The following is a 20,509-nucleotide window of genomic DNA, read 5'->3' on the forward strand; positions in this document are numbered from 1 at the left end:
GTTGAATTACAAATCACACTCTATATTGAGAATATTATACTCTGGAGTGCTGTTTTTACAATCGCTTTTATGTCCGACGCTTTGAAATAAATAAATTAAAATAAACAATTTTTAAAAAATAAATATATTATGTGGACTGTACATTTGAGTCAATAAAACAAATAATTTGAAAACATAACATATGGTTGTTTAAAATAAGCCCCCATTTTAGCTGTTACCTATTAGTTGTGTCATATTGTTGCAAATATCGAGTAAAACACTAGATTGATGATGTAATAAGCATCGTCAGGAGAACCAACGTTTGTTTTGAATATATTTAGAATTATTAACATTAGGTGGGATTGTGAATGTTAATATTTCAGTTAATGTGATGTTTGGGAACGGAGTTGATCTCATCACAGCTGACAAATAATGAAGTATCAGCTCAGTACCAAAAAATTTCAGTGTGTTCTGAGTGGCAACATATCAACCACTCTGTGATTGTTCTGCAACTTGGGGATGTTTATTCAAATATTATTGGGGTTATAGGTTCTGAGCCTGTATTGGCCTTGTATGGATTAGAGAAAATCCACAATAAATTTAAATTTGTCTGACAAATTTCTAGATTATTATTATTTTTTTAATTTGTTGAGGTTGTTTGTTGTATAAACATTCCACCCAGGAAACTGAATTGTTAAAATACATACGCCCAAAATTTTATATAACATTTGTGTCAATGAGGAGTGGTCTCAAATATTTTATTTTATTTCATTTTGTTTTATATTATTTTATTTTGATTTCCGGAAATGTATTGTGCAGCTACAAAATAAAAGCGCTTCGTTTTCGCTGGTCACGTGACGCCTCTGTTTATAGACATCCGGAGAAACATGGAGGACACCATCGGCAGTAATCCCCCATCTCTCGGATTTTTAGAGAAATTGAAGTCTTGGCTCTCCTGGTCATGGACTTACGTATGCTTCGTTTGGTTCGGCATGGTCCTGATTATGGTGTACGTCGTGTGGAGTCCGCTGAAACTGCAGGAAACTCTTACTTCAGGTGAATGAAAGCAGTTTGATGCTAGCCGCTGTTTAGCCCTTCGGCTCTGGAGCGTTTATCTCAGCAGCCGTTATTTTGACAGCTCGCCGTTTGTTTGGTGGCAACGCGGAGGAAACTCACCGCCTGCTCGATATCTGCCTGTTTGGTTAAGATGTATCAAGTGATAGTTCACGTTTTCCCTACCGTAAAAGATATGTTTATTTATTTTTTGTCCAATTCTGCAGTTTTATTTTACTCTGTTCAATTTCACTGAAGGTAGCATCAAATACTAACGAATAAAATATACCATTCGTATTCAACGGGGGATGTCTTTGACGTGTTCTTTATTGTGATTTAGTGAAACCGTTCTAGTGGTCTAGGTCTCACTTTTCTCACTATTCTACTTCATGTTTGTTTTTCAGCTTCAGTGTTTCTGAACACTCTCACTCCTAAATTCTACGTGGCCCTCACCGGAACTTCTTCCCTTATCTCTGGACTTATCCTTGTGAGTCATCGCCTCAATTATTAAAGCTCTGTTTTGCTTAGTTTTATGGTGCGATCTTGATACTAAAGGCAAAGGCAAATTTATTTGCATAGCACATCTCAGTAAGACGATTCCAACTGCTTTACATGATTAAAATATAGGAGGATAAAAGCAAGTTGGAATAAAACGTAGAAACAAAATGAAATGTGGTAAAATAGAAACTAAAATCAAATATTAAAAACAAGTTGGACTACAAAGTTAAACTAATGATGTTTCAGTGAAACAGTTTAACTAGAACAGTCGAAGGCAATCCTAAACAAATGTGTTTTTAATCTTGATTTAAAAGAGCTAAAGGCCCCCGGTACGGTGCATGCACTGAAGGAATAAAATGCTCTGTGTGGAATGATATTACAGATGCACATCTACAGTGAATCTACACGCCTCTGTTAAAATGGTAGGTTTTTGTGATGTGACAACAAGGAGTCCAAATCTATAATTTTTTTTTATTATTATTTGCAGGTATACATAGCCTGTCCACGTAAGTTGGAAAAAAATGAAATGCTTAAGGGTGAGGGGGTTACTAATGCTGCAAACATGCACACATCCTTAAGGTAAAGATTTGTTTTGTCACATGTTTTGATTTTGTGACAGCACTCTTTCTTTTGGGGGTTGGACTAAATCAGCCTGGGGCATCTGGACTCTGTCATGTTCGTCGACTGATCTCCTCAGTAGCATCTCAAACAGGTCAGAATGAGAGAACAGCTCCTGTGCACAGCTCCTTTTAGATCACCTCACACAATCCCACTGGACCCAGGCCTTGGTCCTTCTAAAAACGGAGTCATCCTCCGCTGATGTCATTCCTCTGCTGATTTAGAGTTACGCTTTGGGTCATCGTCTTGCTGAAAGATGAACTTTATCTTCAACTTGCACTTAGAGGTGGTGCATCAGGAGGTTTTTTACCAACAGTGTCTCGTATTTGAAGCTATTCGCAATTCACGGCGCACTGATGAAGGTCTAATTTTCAGCCGAAGAAAAATAGATCAACATCTCTTTATTTGTCTCCCCTGGGAGAAAGTTGCCTTGGACAGGGGGGGTTACACTTCAAAGCCCCTTCACGCTCTTCCGTAATATCACAAAGATAGTAAATTCATAAATAAGGAGTTAAAACAACACAATGAAAAAGTAAAGTCACTTAAAACAGTGCGATGTTCTCATGATTAGAAGAAAAAAAAATAACCCAAGCAACCATGAGTCGGAATCCAGGATCCAGCTCCAGTTTTTCCAGATTTAGCAAGGTTGTTTTTTTTTTTTAGAAAAATCTTATATCCTACCACCCTACCCCAAAGTTCACACACCTGAAGTGAGATCGTGGGGATTATTGTAACATGGACCAAACAGGCTGCACCTTTCTGAAAAACCTGCAGCTTCCTTAATGTTGCTGCAGGCCTCTTGATGCCCTCCCTGTAAGATTTCTTTTTCTACCTTTCATCAGTTTTAGTTCTCCGTGTTTTCACTGTTGGAGCACATGTTCTCTGTCTTCAATGTGCTCTGTGCTACTGAGTTGGAAATACTGTTAGACCCATTAAATCAACGATACCACCCTGACAAATAGACCCTTCTGATGCTTTGGAAGCTCTCTGCGGACCTTGGCTTTCACTTTAAGTTGTGACTGAAAGAACTTGTAAGGACAGGTGAACTTTATTTAGGGTTATCCAGAGGCATTTTAAATGGCGGTAGGCACATACTGACTTCTCTTTAACAGGAGTCAAATGTGGTGGTTACTTGTGAACACAACCACATCCCCAGTTACAAGAGGGCGTGCAGGCTTTTGCAGCCGCATTTAGATTTTTTTTTTTTATATATATAAATTGAAAACTTATATATCCACTGTGGATGCACATCTATAATATTAAAAATTCAAACATGAGCCCTTTTTATGAAGGTTTTGGGAGCATTATAGTTAGTCAAATCAATTTAAACATTTCTGTTTAATCTCTTTTTCTGCCTCACAGCAAAATGTTATGAGGCACAATTTTCCGAAATTTTTGCTCCCAAAAAAGGTCAAAAATAAAGTTTGGTATTTCTTACTTAGTATCCTATTGATTGATAAGTGTTTATTTCCTTTTCCATTTACTCAGAGTTTAGTACATGTCTTTAACCCCTTTCTTCTACCAAATTCCAGTTGTCTTTTTAAAATCTATTTACACGTATGGTATTTTCTAATAGATTCTGTTACACATTTTAAACTTGGACTAGTAAAGTTTAGAATTATTGGCATATTCAGCATAAATGCAGCATAACAACATAATAAGCACACTAATGTTGCTTTATATTTATCTTTGTCCATGTGTTTTGTGCTTGCAACAGATATTTGAGTGGTGGTATTTCCGCAAATATGGCACGTCATTTATCGAGCAAGTGTCTGTGAGCCACCTGCGTCCTCTGCTGGGTGGGGTGGAGAGCAGCTCGTCGACGGGTCTCTTCTCATCAATTAATGGAGAGGCAGAGCCCAGACCCAGCGTCTCTGGTAAGTAAATATGTGCCCCACGTTTTAAAAAACAGTCGCAATCTTTTGTACTCCATGTACTGACGACTTTGGACCTGCCTTTGGTAGATTGCAAGGTCTGGAGGAACCCTTTAAACCTTTTCAGAGGAGCAGAATACAACAGGTATGTGGGATTTTATACACTGTCATTCGGATTTTCACCTGTGTTAGAATATTCTACAAATCATAATTTAGGGCAGAAACCACACGTTCTTAAATAGATTACTTTTAACAGAGAAATTGTATTTATTTTTTGTTTGATTTCTGGTAAGACGTATAACTTCAGCACCAACTTTGACTGTGTGTACTACAGGTACACCTGGGTGACAGGGAAGGAACCTTTGACCTACTACGATATGAACCTGTCTGCCCAAGATCATCAGACCTTTTTCACAGGAGACACTCAACAGTTAAAGCCAGAGGATGCAGGTGGGTTAAATGTTACTCTTGACTTATTGTTAAATAACCCTCTCTGCTCAAATTATAAAGAAAAATAATTCCAAAGCAGATCATAGAGGTCATGCAAATAAACCGTAGTTTCTCATTTGCCCACAGTGATGCAGAAGGCATGGAGAGAGAGAAATCCCCAGGCCAGGATCAGAGCTGCTTACCAGGCCATAGAAATGAACCATGAGTGAGTTCTGCTCTTACACGACTGCTAGCCGTGTCTAAGATCATGCGTAGAAACTGAAAGTAAAAGAAAACCAGAACACGGATCCTTCAGATGTCATTTTTGTTTGTTCGAACCGATCCTAAACTGTCAGCCCTGCACAGTGTGAAATAACGATTTATACGGCTGCACGATATAGAAAACAAAGCATATCGATAAAATAGAAATCATATTGATAGATGATTATAAAAAATAAATAAATGCAGATTTATTTTAAGTGCATTTAATGCTGTTGCTTAATGACCTAGCTTTAAATGAAGAACGCACAAACACAGAATTCATACTCAATACTTTATTCAACCAACTTTTTACCAAAACTGTAAATCTTAAAAAAAAAGTTATCTCTGAACTCTGAAGGGGGTGGAACTTTCCTGGGTCTGTGTTTGTGATTGGTTTGGAGGATGTAATGACTGTAGTATGAACCTACATGGCTAGAATGTAAAAGGAAGGAAAACTGTTTTATTGAACTTTTTATTGACCCCTTTAATTTCTTTTGAACCACACCTCTATTGATCAATATATATTACTATTGCATTATCGTCCGGCCCTAATGATTTACAGCTGAGCCATTCAATGATGATGATGTTGCAGTCGTGCAACATTTTTATAGATTACAATTTGTACTTGCATCTTTAGGCTGCTACTTACCAGTTTGCCAAAACTCATCCTTTCCGAGATGGAGCAATTAAAACATTTCTTATACTCAAAGTAAACATTGTTTCACAGATCATGCTGTTTTATGCAATTACATAATTTGAATTCGTTGGTGTCTTACTAATAAAAGTACCACAATGTTGTAAATCTGTGCAAGACACAAATGTGTGTAAAAGAAGCTTTACATTTCTAATGATTCTTCCCCATCTGAAAACAGCAGCAGTATCCAGTTGTGAAGTTGATATGTTTTTTTTTTAGTTGTTCATCTTTGTGCCTGTTTGCGTGTGTAGATGTGCTGCTGCATATGTGCTTCTAGCAGAAGAAGAAGCCACAACCATCACGGAAGCTGAGCGCCTCTTCAGAAAAGCCCTGAGTTTTGGTAAGGATGGCCTCGGGCTGAGCATTGATTCCTGAAATCCAAAACCAGCTAATTTCAAGAGAAGGAGTAACTCAGAGTTAGTCCTTTTCTTGAAGCCGGATTCTCTTAATCTGGCTTGTGCACCATGCTTACTTTGCTTGAGAAGCAAACAAATTCTGTATGACCGTGAATGCAGTCCAGAGAATGTAAAATTCTGCATGTTCTTTCTCAGCACTCGATCTCAGATGTGTAAAGTATTCTCTTAGGTCTGAGGGTTATTTGTGATTTTTGTGAAGAACAACGGCATTTCTCAAACATACATTTCTGCATTTAGAAAAATAAAACATAAACGGATGAACGCAACTTTCAGAGCTAGAGAGCAAGTAGGATTCAGCTAAATTGTGGAAGCATAAGAGGCCCTGTGGACTCACAGTGGACCTATAGACGGGCCACGGAAATTACTCTTCTTTTAAATCAAGGGTGTCAAACTCATTTCTATATGGGGCCACTTTGGCGTCATGAAGTCATTAAAAGGGCCGGTTGTGTAGAGACGATACTTTTCATTTCATAATTTCATTCTAGTTCACATAAAAATGCACTAGTATAAAAAATGCACAGTAACATAAAAGTAGCACCCTTAGGCACCATTTAAATAGTTTATCTGCAAAACAAAGTTGATATTGGGTGAGTTAGACTTACAGGAGGCACAGTTTTAGCCACTTTATACACTTTAAAAGGATATATACCTCTACTTTATGACATGATATGCCTTTTTTTTTTGGCTCTTGAGGGCCGGATACTTTTTCTTGACGGGCCGGATTCGGCCCACGGGCCTTGAGTTTGACACCTGTGTTTTAAATTGAAACCCCAAGCCAACAAGCTTGATCCAAATTAGATTTTTTGGGGGGAAAAACAACAACTAAGTCACCCTTTTTTACCCTACTCTAATGCAGACATCTGCTACACCAGCTATAAAACATAAGTACTTGCTGTAGACGTTTAGTGTTCACAATGGCAAAACCACGCCAAAAGGAGCGACAGGTTTCGCCTGATTAACAAACGATTCGTTTGGGCAAATTTAATAGTCTGATGCAGACAGAATGTTGCGTTTAATCACAACCTGGCAACGTCTGCAGACACTTTGCAGTAAGAGCTGAGGGACATCTGCTAATTAGCAGCTTCGGCTCTGTTTACATGATGCATAGTTTAGTCCTGTTCGTGTTCCCCTTTAACGCCACACGTGTCTTCTTCTGCAACCTACAGCTGGGAAAGATATCAATCTACTGGTTTACATTAAACGCAGACTGGCAATGTGTGCACGCAAGCTGGGCCGGATCAAAGAAGCCGTAAAAATGATGCGAGATGTGAGTTTCTCTCTGACAGACGCCCATCTGTCAGGAAATCTATATAAAAAATATTCAAAATATTTAATGGTAATTTGAACACTTATGGCAGATTTTTTTCCTTCTTTTTTATTTTTATTTATTTATTTATTTTAGTTAATGAAAGAGTTCCCATTGTTGGGAATGTTAAATATACATGAAAATCTCTTGGAGGCACTTTTGGAGCTTCAGGCATATGCTGATGTCCAAGCAGTCCTCGCAAAATATGATGGTAAGACCAAACAGAACATAAAAAAAAAAAAAAAAAATCTACACATGGTTGCAGGAAATAGCTGAGTGACATGAATTATACATTATCCACAAAACTATTTATGCTTTTGTTTTTAGACATTAGTTTGCCAAAATCAGCCACCATCTGCTATACATCTGCACTGCTGAAAGCACGGGCAGTTTCAGATAAGTATGTTCCTTTTTGTCTTATCCTAGTCTTGCAAACCTTTTGCTTGCCCGCATCATTAAAACCTGATCTTTGTGACTTTGCTTTTTTTTTTTCAGGTTTTCTCCAGAAGCTGCGTCCAGACGAGGGCTGAGCACAGCAGAGATGAACGCTGTGGAGGCGATACACAGAGCTGTTGAGTTCAATCCACACGTGCCAAAGGTCAGTAGTACGTCTAACTGTAAAACGGTGGTATACAGTTGTTCTTTTATAACCTAAATGAAAAGAAATGTTTTAAATCTGCACATAACTCATTAGACTCACTGACTATCTCTTTTTAGATTTTAAAATCTCTGACATCAGACAGAGCTATCAGCGAAGCAGTTAGGTCACATTGTTTGTAGCTAACAGTCCTGACGTACTGCTGTCTCACCAGCAGATGTCAGTGTGGGTCCACGTACCTACAGGGTCAGCAGAGTCTAGGTTCAGACGAGTCACTCATCACGCTTAAACATATCTGTTCTTCACGTTCCTTATTATTATCAAGCTTGTTGAACTTCCCCTTTTGACGTTCCTGCTTACAAAAGTCAGCGGATTGCTGCAACGCTTTTCATCTATACGTACTTAATGTGTTTTTACAGGATTTTCTTCGTTTTTGTGTGTGTGTGTGTGTGTGCAGTGTAGTTTTGGCTCCGTGGTTTCTTGTCATTTCATTTTACAAACTCCCTTTCTAAAGAGCAGATATATAATCTTTGTGTCACCGTGTGTGTGTGGACATGAGCGACAATAGCGATCTGTTTGATCATCTTTTGATTTTAAATTGAGAGCCTTCATCTCCTTCAGTGACTGTCCAGCTGTTCCCACCCCGTCTTGCCCAGAGGCAGCCGCCTTCTCAACGCCTAGCCTCATTCGTTTTTGTTATCCTCTTATGTTCCCTCATTCCCCCCGTCATTCCCTGTTTGAGACACACACTCTGAACTTGTCCACCACTGGCAACTTTGTCAACTTTGGCTAAATTTAACACACTTTTCCTGATGATTTATTCAGCATTACATTCTAACCCAGAATCCTCATACATGCTCAGGGCTCTCGCTCATAGAGGAGTGTCAGGTATGAAAAAGCAACATCTGAGAAGGCTGGATGGGGATGGGGGGGGTTGTTGTTTTGAGCTGTCTGCGACGTCTGATGGATGAGTGCACCTGTAACTCTGACCTTTGTAGAAATGTTCTCATCTCTTGAAAGTGTTCAAGGTATTCTGTCTGGCATGTAGTACACCTCACCCCCACCCTAGTTTCTGGTCCAAGACACCTTCATCACAATATTTACTTTGGGGAAACTATTTTTTTTATAATTTTTATTAAAAGATTTCATCATGATTGTTTTGAAACAACCTTTTAAAAGTGACATAAATTTAGTTGGTGTAATTTACAAAAGCTTTCTTTTATATTGGACTTTAAACATTAGCATTAGCAGGCAAACAGCGATTCTCCTCTTTGTTGGGGTCACTGGCACACTGGGAAGAGTAGTCGCCAATCTGAAAGTTGTCAGTCCGGTTCTGTCTTACTTCTGCACCACATTGATGTGCCCCTGTGCAAGGCACTTAACCTCACGTCTGCATAATGGTGTGTGTGTGTGTGTGTGTGTGTGTGTGTGTGTGTGTCTGTGCGTATGAGAGTGTGATGCAAAAGGTGCAACATTTACCCTTTTATTATTTTAACAACGTGCATTTTCGCTTTTCTGTCGCCATTCAAATCCGGTTTACAAGAAAACGCTGCTTACAAAAGCTTTGTGGCCATTTAAGAATCATAACTGGTGTGTTAATAACAAGCTGGTCTGGTGTAAATGCCATTTCTACACTAGAGCAAACAGATTAGTGGGGCTTTTGAAATATTTTGTTTTTATATATATATATATATATATATATATATATATATATATATATATATATATATATATATATATATATATATATATATATATATATATATATATATATAATATAGAGTGGAAAAAGTAGCCAGTTGGAGCCTCTTGGTTGCAGGCTGCTGGTTAGAAAAACAAAGCACAGGTGAATGGCTGTCCCTCATTTCCAGCGCTGCGATACCCTCAGCCACAGCATAAACACCCGCATACTCACGCGGGGCTGCTCAACACATCGGTGTATTTATACTGGCTTTGTTCCAGGTGGGAATTTGTGTAACCGGGAGTCAATGGGGTGTTTATGATTTTACGTTAAGGAAAAATAAATGAGCCTCTATAGTATATAGCCTCTATAAAAACAAATCTCTACATAGTCTTTATTTTTATTTTTTTTATACCGTCTTGGTAATGTTAGCTGTGCTAATAATGCTAATCCTTTGTATAATCAGTAGCAATTTTGTCTTTGTTTTTAAGTAATTATGAAACAGTTTTAGCGATTGCTCATGTCATTTATGGGCCGTGGCATAATCTCTGCTGCTAATATAATTAATGCCAACTCATGACAGGAAGGCTGGAAACAAATATTTCTAGGAGTGGTGGCCTAATGGTTAGAAAGCAGCACGCTTGCATCCAGGAAAGGCCGCAAGATTCCTGGTTTGACTCCCACAGACTGACTCTGGGTCTTTGAGGAAGACCCTTAGCCCCAGAATGCTCCCCGGGCGCCGCAGAGTGGTCGCCCCCTGCTCCCTGAGGGACGGGTTAAATGCAGAGGACGAGTTTTATTACAATGCATGTTGCAATCGCAGTAAAGATGACGATTGCTTTATTTTGAATGCTATTCTTTTTTTTTCTTTCTTTTTGTCTAATAATAAATAGGAATTTGGGCTAAATTGATATCAGCCGAACAAAACTTTACAAAAACAAGAGCTTGAAATCAGCCTAAAAGTTCATGTGTAGGAATCCGTTGACTTATCTGGTAGCTGGAATCACTTCGGTGCTTTAGATGTACTGAAAGAAGCCTCGTGATGAATAAAGTCATTGAGGATAAAGTGGATGGTATATAATGAATGTGCCGAGAAGATTATATTTGATGCTCATGCAAGGCTTTATCTCATGAGCTCATTCAAGTTTGCCAAAGCCTGTAAAAACTCCACACACATTTAATCTACAACCACGCACAGTTTAGTACAACAGTACGACGTCCTCCTCAAACACAGCTGCTTTCCCCTTTTTTTTCCTTTTAGGTTCTCCACCTTGCCTCAAGTCCTCCGTTGTCGATTTCTATTTTCTTCTCCTCCTCTTCTTGTCGTCTTCTATTATTCTTCCATTTCTTTTCTCCATCTGCCTGCCTTATTCCATTTAGCCAGCGTATAAGCTGGTGTTTAGGAAACTGACAGGTTTGTAAATGCTTGCAGAGTCGACTACATGTCCCTGGTACCTAGATCTGCTTTACATTTACATTTGTTACCCCTTTTGGTAATTCACATCCATTTTTAAGCTCATCTGGTGATCCAATCCCCTTTATTTTGCTAGTGTACTCCATTTCAGACAGCAGTTTTTCATCACACGCCGTTTTGGTTGACGTTCTCTCCCATCCAGATTGCCTGTCAGGGCTCAGAGATACGGATTTTTCTTGTTATACCTCCAAAATTGCCTATTTGGTTTGTAAATTGATACATGGAAACAGGATTAAGCTAGTTTGAAATGAAGATGGATGAGGTTTGATTTAGGCAGCAAAAATAGAGCAGTTAAGGGAATTGCCACGCAGTTAAGGGTTTACCCAAATGCTGCAAGGTTTCTGGTATATTCCCCTCCTTTACCAAAATTGAGTGTAGCAGTATTTTCATATCTTTTCACATTTTTCTCCAGTTACAAAAGTGTATGCCCATCAATCATACAGCAGCCATAAGGCTGATGTCATTGTTCCCTGCGTGTGTAGGAGGCAAAAAGAGCCGCAGAAGAGAATCAGAAGGAGGCTTATGGGTTATGTTCTGGGCTTATGAGCGCCCCGGGATAAAAGGAGAACACATGAAACTCGATCCCTTCATCAAAGAGGCGGCTGAGACTAAGAGCCAGACTTCAGAACAGGGTTGTGGGGGTGGGGGTGTGTGACTGGGGTGTCACCAAGTCTAATGCCATGGCATGTGAGGAAGAACAGCTGAGCGGCCAGCCTCTCTAAATGATTAATCTTGAAACACAGAAGAGTCGGGTCCGCTTGTCTGCTAAGCGCTCTGCTTTCGTTTGCAGCGGCACTTGAAATGGGTCAAAACAGGGAAAGTTGAACAACATTTTCTTCTTTACTTTTGGTGTAATCATAAGGGCCGCGATATGAGCTTACGTTTTATCGCAATGTTGTGGTATTTATTGGCATAATGATAAAAGTGACAATAAAAAGGTATTTATAGCTTCTTTGCAGTCTTTTTTGGCAACTGTGTGCCTGTGACGGCATGTTACTGCTGTCGAAGGCCCGCAAACAAAAATACTCCTCTTAAAACCTACTAATAGGCTTGTTTAGGACTGTAGTGGCATAAAAACTATGATTCTTAACACTACACTGCTCACAGTATGTGCATTTAATCAGATTTTGGAATAGATGGATATTTATTGATGTTCTCATGAAAGCAGCAGTGGATAAAATAGTCAGAAATTGTAGTTCCGACAATACAGTAAGTTTGGGCTGTTTTCTGACGTCATTTATTGGAATTTATCATTATCAAGATAAATTGAAATTAAAATTTGTATAAGTAATTTTTTCATAAAAACCATAAACAATACGATTAATGCCAGTCCCTACTAGAGCAGAATTCATAAGATCTCATTTCCACAGCCGCACAAATTCACCCACCAATGTGCAGACCAGTAAGCCAGTTAAGGTTAAGCCTTGCACGTCTATGTGCGACAGTAGGAAGCTTCAACTGTCGGATTGTTAGACCTCTCCTCCTCCCACTGAGCCACAGTTGCCCCAAAGCTTTTATAGGTTGTATGTATAGTGCTTGTATGTTGGGATGAAGACTGTTAAACATGCAGCGTGCTACTGTGTCAGGGGTATGTTACTTTTCAAATGACGTCTTGTTTATTTATTTTTTTCATTCATATTCAAGCAAATAAATCCAATTTTGAATGCTACTGGGTTGAATGTGAGGCAATGCTGTACCTTTTAAAGTTAAATTTCTTTAGTGACCATTGAAACGCAAGGCAGATGCGTTTCAATGTCTTACATGTCATGAAGACATGTAAGACTACAGACTTTTTGCAGCAATATTTGAAAACCGTCCCCTAACAATCCTCATTGGATGTTTCACGTCCATGTTGGGTCTCTCTTAAAGAAATAACCAGACCAGACCACCAGAACTTAACAAGTTTCTAACTCGCGCGTATGTCAAGCGAAAATAAATGAAAATAAAAGTTGCAGAAGGAGGAGGATGAGTCTGGCCAGGCCGGGCAGGCTGGGATCCAGGGGGTGAGGGGTGAAGCAGCGTGGTCAGGCTGGTTGGCTGAGCCTCTGACCATGGAGGGGATTAGCCAGGATTAACCGTGGGCCACCCTTCCCAAAGTGTCAGTCTGAGATTCAGAGCTCTGTGATGCTGGCCGCCTGGGAATCCGGCCCAGGGGGGCCCCAGCCTTGCACAGGGGTTTTGTTTAGCTGAGCCCCTTGCTACACTTGGCACAGCACAGAGGTAGATTACAGAGTGGCAGGTTCATTACAATCATAGTGGAACTAATAGTGACTATTTTAACATGGCATCGTTTTATAAATATTTATATAATGCAGAAAAGCATTAAAGCTGACCTTTACTTACATTTCAAGGAGCTGTTGCTCTGTTATTTCGGACAGACTCAGTCAGCTGCTGTCAGCTCAGTGGTCAGAACTAACCCACCGAATAAACTTACACAGTTCATAAAGAACGTAGGGCAGTCGTACGAATGTGCCGCACTGTAACAATAACAACAGAACGCTGAGGGGAACTTTTCCCTCCCACCCTGTACGATTGCAAAATAAAGCCCTCAACAAATACCTCACATGATGAAAGTATATTTTCAGTCTGCAGGGAGTTCAGCAGGAGGAGTTGCACAACTGGGCACAATCTGAGTCAGTCAAGTAGTGACAAGAAGCGAAAGATGATGAAATGACTGAAACCGCATATAATTATTTCAGACCAACTGGGGAAAACCTTCTTAAGGTTAACTTGCAAAGTGTGAAAAGGTCGCACGGTATGATTGATGCTAAATTGGGCTTTGGTTCATGAATGCCGTGCCTTACAAAAGTATTCTCTCCATGTTTTGTTCCCTCACAACGTGTAGATTGTTTGAGTTTGAACCATTTCATCTACAGAACATGTCTACAACTTTAATGATGCGTTATATTTTTGTTGTAAAGCAAACAACAAATAGGAGAAAATAAAGGAAAACTTCAGCATGCATAACTGTTCATCCCCCTGAAGTCAATACTTTGTAGAGCCACTTTTTGCTGCAGCTCCAGCTGTAAGTAGATTTGGATGCGTCTCTATGAGCTCGCCACAATCTGCTACTGGGATTTCTACTCATTCCTCAAGGCTGGACTGCTCCAGCTCCTTCTTGTTGGATAGTTTTTGCTTGTGAACAGTCACCCTCATGTCTAACCGCAGACTCTCTATTGGATTGAGGTCTGGACTTTGATTAGACCATTCCAACGCATTAAAATGTTTCCCCTGAAAGCACTTGAGTGTTGCTTTAGCAAGACGCTTCGGGTCATTGTCCTGCTGGAAGATGAGCCTCCGTCCCAGCCTCAGAAAAGGTGTGTTTATACTGACATATCACCTGACCCTTAGATTGCACACAGCTGGACTTCATTTGACTAATTATGTGACTTTTGACAACAATTGGTTGAACCAGAACTTTTTAGGGGCTTCATAGCAAAAGGGGTGGATAATTACGCACATGCAAATTTTTAGTTTTTATGTATTGTTTTTCAGTTTTAATTTTGTTTTCTCATGTCACTTCATCAACTTAATCTTTTGCAGATCCATTATATAAAAAAAGGATTAAAACATGTAAATTACAGGTTGGAATGTAACACAATAGGTCCAAAGGCAAGAGGGTCAATACGTTAGCAAGGAACTATATTTTACAAACATTTGTCACTTTTGCCCATTTGTCTTAACCCAGTATAAAACTCTCTAAGACAAGGGGATTTTAAACATGGTCTCCCATCTTGTAAAAAAATTGGCATTAAAGATTAAGCAAGTGTCCGAGTGTCTCACAGGTAAAAGGGTTGTCATAATTAGACATATACAGAATTAGATACGTTAAATCACTTAATGCATTTATTTGAAAACAACAGTATAAAACTGTAATGTACAATATAATCTATAATTCTACATCATGTCTCAGTCAAGAGATTGCTTAAATGTAGAAATCTGTCACCACATAATGATAATTAATAAAAAGAAAACAATTGTGGGAAATGGCTAATATGGGATCTGTGAAGATGTTTAGAGGTGATGGGATAATATATGTAGCTGAATACAGGGCAGACCTGGAAGAAAACCTAAATCTTATATACACTGTGAAAGACTTGAGGCCTTTGCAGAGCTTCACTTTCTGGCAGTAAAAACACAAACCATGCTGCCAGAGCCTAAATACAAGGATTTGATCAAAGCTTAATACTTTGAATAGCCTAGTCAAAGTACAAACCTAAATTCAAATTAAAATCTGTCACAAGGCTTGAAAATTGATATTTATAGACACTATTTAGCCAATCTGACTGCGCTTAAGCTGTTATGGCTGAAAAAAAAACAAGCAGAATATTCAGTCTGTTGATGTGAAAAGCTAGTAGAGATATTCCCAAAAAGACTTGAATCAGGGGGATGAATACAAACAGCTTTTTGTTTTGCTAAAACATGGAAAAATCATGTATCATTTTCCTTCCGCTTCACATTGGTGCTCTACTTTGTCTCGGTCTTTCACATAAAATCCCAATGAATTATATTCATGTTTTGTACAAAATGTGGCAAAGTCCAACAGGTGTCGGTGCATTTGCAAAAACGTCGTATTAGTCAGACCAGCAGCGTGCTAAATGATCGGCAAGAGTTGCACAGAACCATGCAGGAGAGACACTTAACATGTCTTTAATTTCCCCACTTTAGTACCTTTTAGAGATGAAGAGCCTGATTCTGCCTCCAGAGCACATCTTAAAGAGAGGGGACAGTGAGGCAGTAGCATACGCCTTCTTCCACCTGCAACACTGGAAGAGAGCAGAAGGCGCCTTAAACCTGTTACACTGCACCTGGGAGGGCAGTAAGTATCACCTTACCTACTCTTATTTCACCACTGTCTAATTATATGTAGTGCATATGATTTGTTTAAGTCTTTTTTTTTCCTTGTGTCTAAAAACATTGTCCCATTATTTGTTAAATTGTCCTATTGTCTTAAGTAGATCTTTGTCATTAACGTTCGCTCCATTTATTTATTTTTTTTTTAAACATTACTTTGTCATTTCAGCCTTCCGGATTATTCCATACCCGCTGGAAAAGGGTCACCTGTTTTACCCCTACCCAGGGTGCACAGAAACGGCAGATAGAGAACTACTCCCCTGTATGTTCCAGCGGCTTTAGTCTGCCCCGAAGGCTTTGTGTGCCCTTTGTGTAAACCAGGTTTACAGCAACGTTCTGGGGTTTCTAATCCTCTCATTTATGTTGCAGCTTTTCACGAGGTGTCCGTATACCCAAAGAAAGAGCTTCCCTTCTTCATACTCTTCACAGCAGGCCTTTGCTCTTTCACTGCCATGCTGGCCATGCTCACACATCAGTTTCCTGAGCTCATGGGTGTCTTTGCCAAAGCAGTAAGTACTGTCGCCGCGCCACTCCATCTGCGCTCAAAATGTTTTTATTTAGCCAGCTATCTTTGGCTTATTACTTATTATTGGGCTTTTTTGTTGGAAAACAAAGCTTTCAGCTCCTGTTGTGCCTTGAAGCATCAGAGCTTCACGGTAGCCTAAAATCCACAGGCTATAAATGGGTGGAAGGTTTCCTATTTAATTTATTTTGCTGCAGAAAATCTTAACTGTGTTTAGGCACACTTCGTACCTCGGGGTAATCGCTTGTTTATTACGTCTGACTTGGCGTAGACGTAATAGATGGGCCTTTCTTTTTCATCACAAAAACAAGGCCGCAGAGAACATGCTAGTTTTCTTTGTTTTGTCTTGTAAAAAAAAAAAAAAAAACTTGAGTGCAGAGTTTTGCTGAACACCCATTGTGCCTGGTTTGTGTCATGCTCTGTTAGAAAGCATGAAAGTGTTACGGGAGGAATTCAAAGGTTCGCTCTGCCTTCTGAGGAGAACCAGGTTTCAGTGAAACTGCTACCATGACTGCAGAGTGATATTTAGTCTGCAGGCTCCGTTATTTATAGGTATCAGACATGCATATTATGTTGAAATGTTTCATTATAGTAAACTTATTTAGATTAAGCAAAAATAGAATGTAAATCGGCAACATTTAGACATACTGTAATAATTTTGGATCATGTTTCCTGCTGTTCCAGGTTATTGTACAGATTCTGTTTTGCGTTTCTTTATTTTTATTTTTTTAAGATTTATAAACCAGCTTTTATATACCAAGTGTCCATTACCAGCATGGGTTGTTTTTTTTTTAAATAAAAATTAATTACTTGACTTTGGTAAATCCGTTTTAGAAATGTTTTACTAATATTCCTAAAACTTTCTATATAAGTTGTGCCTGACAATAATTGTCCAACTTGATCAAAGTAATTAAAATATTTTTAACATCTCTGTTTTCAGAATGTCAATTGTGACAAAAAAAACAATGAAATAACACGTTTGCTATATTGCACCTCTCTATATTGAACATATGAATAATAAATATCAATTATTGATGTTCCTGTATTTGTTTACTTTTGATAGTAAAGCACCCAAAGTGGACCTGAACCCTAACGACGTCCAGCGTTGTTCTAAGAACAAAATAACAAAAGCTTTTGGGGTCAAATTTATGTAAAGACACAAATGCCAGAGTTAAGGCAGACTTAAGTAGTGTTGTATAATTATTTAGAAGTACTAAATTTAAAGGACTGATAAAGATGTGGTTGGAGCTTCATCCCTTCTGTCACCCGATGATTACCGCCTTGTCCAAGTAGAACAGTTTCTCTCTACTTAATTAGCTTTCAGATGCATAATCTTTTTATTATGTTTGGTAATCCTTCATATTAAAAATTGAGAACATTTTGGTATGATGAATCATGGCTTGATTATCCTTTTTCTTTCCTTTCAGTTCTTCAGCACACTCTTTGCACCGCTCGGCTTCTTTGCAGACAAAATGGAGAACTTCATGCCGTCCAGTTTTTGGCACCAGCTGACTCGGATTTGACCTCATCTCATCTCTGTCTCACTCAGTCATTCAACACACAACACACACACACACACACACACACACACAGACACACGCACACACACCAAAAGAAGACTCATAAACACCAAAAGAAAACTCATAAACACGAGTCTCACTCAAAATTCTTGGACAGAAAGTGTTTGCTCTCCTGTCTTCAGCATTACTATCCTCTTGCTGCATTGTTACTGATTATATTGGCCAAGGTTGTATCAACACAGCAACAGCACTCCTAAGTTGCTCTCAAGCACGACTCCAGCTGGCAGGGGGTTTCCTAGAAGGTATAATACGACTTGCAACTAATTCTCCTGTCATCTTAGTATTAGAAAATCTCTGCCATTTTTAATTCCCATCAAGAAACGGTTGAAACAAAGTGACTGAAACCCGCATGTTTATTAATCAATAATTTATTGTTCGTGGAGAGTCAAAAGAGAAAGTATAGACTTCCTCGTATAATGCCTCTCATTCAAGATGTCATACAGTCTGTCGTCTTTCTTTCTTTTTTAAACTAAAAGTTTACAACCGTTGATAACTGCACCCAGATATACAAACAGAAGACCTGAAAATAAAACTGATTTAAAGCCTTGGTGTTTGGACAGTGAATAGTGACTCTTAAGTACTATATTAATAGCATTCATTCCTGTTTGTTTCATGAAACGTACTGACGTTCTCGCGACAAATGCTGTAGGAACTTGGTGATAACCATAAAGGTAACTTAACAGTCGTTTATATTATTCTGTTCCACCGACATGACATTTACTTGACTACATGAGAGATGACGATTTTACCACCGCCGTTTGTCCAAACCCACCTATTCCTGCAGGGTCGCAGATGGGCTGGCACCTGGATCCAGCGGTCACTGGCTGAGAGGCGGGGTACACCCTGGACACAAACTGATTATGATTTGGGTAATATAGATCCCGTTACAGAGAATCTCATTTTAATCTGACCATTAAAACTTGATTACATGATATCTGTATTTCACTGCTGAAATAAAGCAAGACATGCTGAGGACAGGAGATTATGTACACAGCTGTAACTACCTTTGACAGAAACACCTACAATAAATGTGATTTACCTTCATGTGTGATGTTTTTTTTTTCTTTTGTTTTACATACTAAAGGTGTTGTATACCATCTGTTAGACAGATGTCTTCTACCGCATCTGTTCTCTTTTCAAATTCTCTTACCTTACTGCTGATGTGTCAGCTGATAGCCATCATGTCTTTTCTTATAGCGCTCTGCTGCTGTAATACTGCTACTGGTACCAGAAAAATGCACTTCTGCCTGAATATTGAGCATCCTCAGTAAAAATCGTTTGACTCCTCCAACCCAAACCCCAATGGGATTTGACCACTAGCCCCTAAAGAAATAGTGCATTTCATTAAGAATTTTATTTCTACTACCTTGGGCTCGTTTCACAGGCTAGAGATCATCACTTCTAGACTGTCTGAGAATTGAATTACTTAATTAAACTGTAGGTATCTTCTGCTGCTGTTTAACAGCAGGTACATTCCTATTTCTAAATTAACACTAAATAACTCACATTATGTGACTTCCTGTTCTCCATATTGTCCCTTCTTAGTCACTATTGTGCTGTAATGGTCATGGGAAGTGGCAAATATTAGCAGCACACAGACTCTGTATTGAGCAAGTAAATCCAACGCATGTGATCTAGCTGAATGAATTTAAGGATCTCACCAGTAACCATACAGTGAGTAGCTGTTTGCGGTGTGGAACCAACTTCATACCTCACATATAATGGGGGGTGGGGGGGAGTTTCAACCTTCCACCCATACAAACATACTGTACCTAAAACTATATGAGAATTTTGCTCCTTTGGGTGGGTGAAATAATTGAGACGTTGCACGGCAATATATACTGTGTCTTGCAAGAACATCTGTAACTCTTAATCTTTTTAACAATTTATGTCACATGCATTTTATCCAAAAGACCAACAAAAACAAGTTTATAGTTGCAAAGAGGAATAAAAAGTGCATGATTTTTTTTTCCTTTTTTGATTTTTTTTTTTTATTACAAAGAAAAATCTGGAAAGGTTGGTTTGGCTCTACATTCAGTCCACCTGACAATTCCTCTTAGAATCACTTTTTGTCTCTCCCAGTTTTGCACAACCAGAGACTGATTCCTGCCCATTCTTTGCAAAATAGCTCAAGGTGAGGCAGATTGCATGGACAGTGTCTGCAAACATCTGGCTGCAGGTTCTAAAGGTGGAAAACTGAGTCCACCCCTCACATATTTTTCTGAATATAAGTTTTTATGGCACATTACTAAAAACAATGCACTTTTATACAGTGTACATTTTCTGTCCTTCCATACTGACAACATACAACCGTTAGGATCTAAACCGCTATCAAAAAATAGTGAGTAAAGCCTTAAGGGAAAATGTATAAATCGTGCCCAATCAGCCACTTTACCTCAACAGTGTCATGTGACAAGGTCTTGGATGTGAATGAAGACCAGGAGTGTTAAATTTGGTGTTATCACTCACACTCTCTCATACTGGTCACTGTAAGATCAACATAACACCTCATGGCAAAGAACTGTCTGAGATTTTGAAGAAAATAATTGTTGCTCTACTTAAAGATGGCGAAGGCCATAAGAAGATTTCCAACACCCTGAAACTGAGCTGCAGCAGGGCGGCCAAGACCATACAGTGATTTAACATGGGGCTGGACGGTATAGAAAAAAAA

The 20,509-nt window shown here is 39.0% G+C and overlaps 1 protein-coding gene across 1 annotated transcript; it reads left to right on the plus strand.

Moving 5' to 3' along the window:
* The first annotated feature begins 849 nt into the window (after positions 1 to 849).
* Positions 850 to 18,882, plus strand: st7l (suppression of tumorigenicity 7 like). Its single transcript, XM_012876627.3, has 15 exons — positions 850 to 1,035; positions 1,437 to 1,519; positions 3,866 to 4,025; positions 4,113 to 4,167; positions 4,357 to 4,472; positions 4,599 to 4,677; positions 5,658 to 5,746; positions 6,989 to 7,089; positions 7,225 to 7,339; positions 7,456 to 7,528; positions 7,624 to 7,726; positions 15,550 to 15,700; positions 15,905 to 15,997; positions 16,105 to 16,244; positions 17,686 to 18,882. Exons 1-15 carry the CDS (start codon positions 867 to 869, stop codon positions 17,779 to 17,781), a joined length of 1,623 nt encoding a protein of 540 aa, XP_012732081.1. The 5' UTR covers positions 850 to 866; the 3' UTR covers positions 17,782 to 18,882.
* Positions 18,883 to 20,509: the final 1,627 nt, after the last annotated feature.

This window comes from Fundulus heteroclitus, chromosome 20 (assembly GCF_011125445.2).
Source record: "Fundulus heteroclitus isolate FHET01 chromosome 20, MU-UCD_Fhet_4.1, whole genome shotgun sequence".
In the NCBI taxonomy this organism is placed as follows: Eukaryota; Metazoa; Chordata; class Actinopteri; order Cyprinodontiformes; family Fundulidae; genus Fundulus; species Fundulus heteroclitus.

What these genes read in the sequence shown, in the direction of transcription:
- st7l (XM_012876627.3), top strand. Translation starts at nt 867, where the DNA reads ATGGAGGACACCATCGGCAGTAATCCCCCATCTCTCGGATTTTTAGAG. An exon ending in GCCCAGACCCAGCGTCTCTG is followed by an intron (nt 4,026 to 4,112) that starts GTAAGTAAATAT and finishes TGCCTTTGGTAG; the next exon opens with ATTGCAAGGTCTGGAGGAAC. An exon ending in GCCATAGAAATGAACCATGA is followed by an intron (nt 4,678 to 5,657) that starts GTGAGTTCTGCT and finishes TTGCGTGTGTAG; the next exon opens with ATGTGCTGCTGCATATGTGC.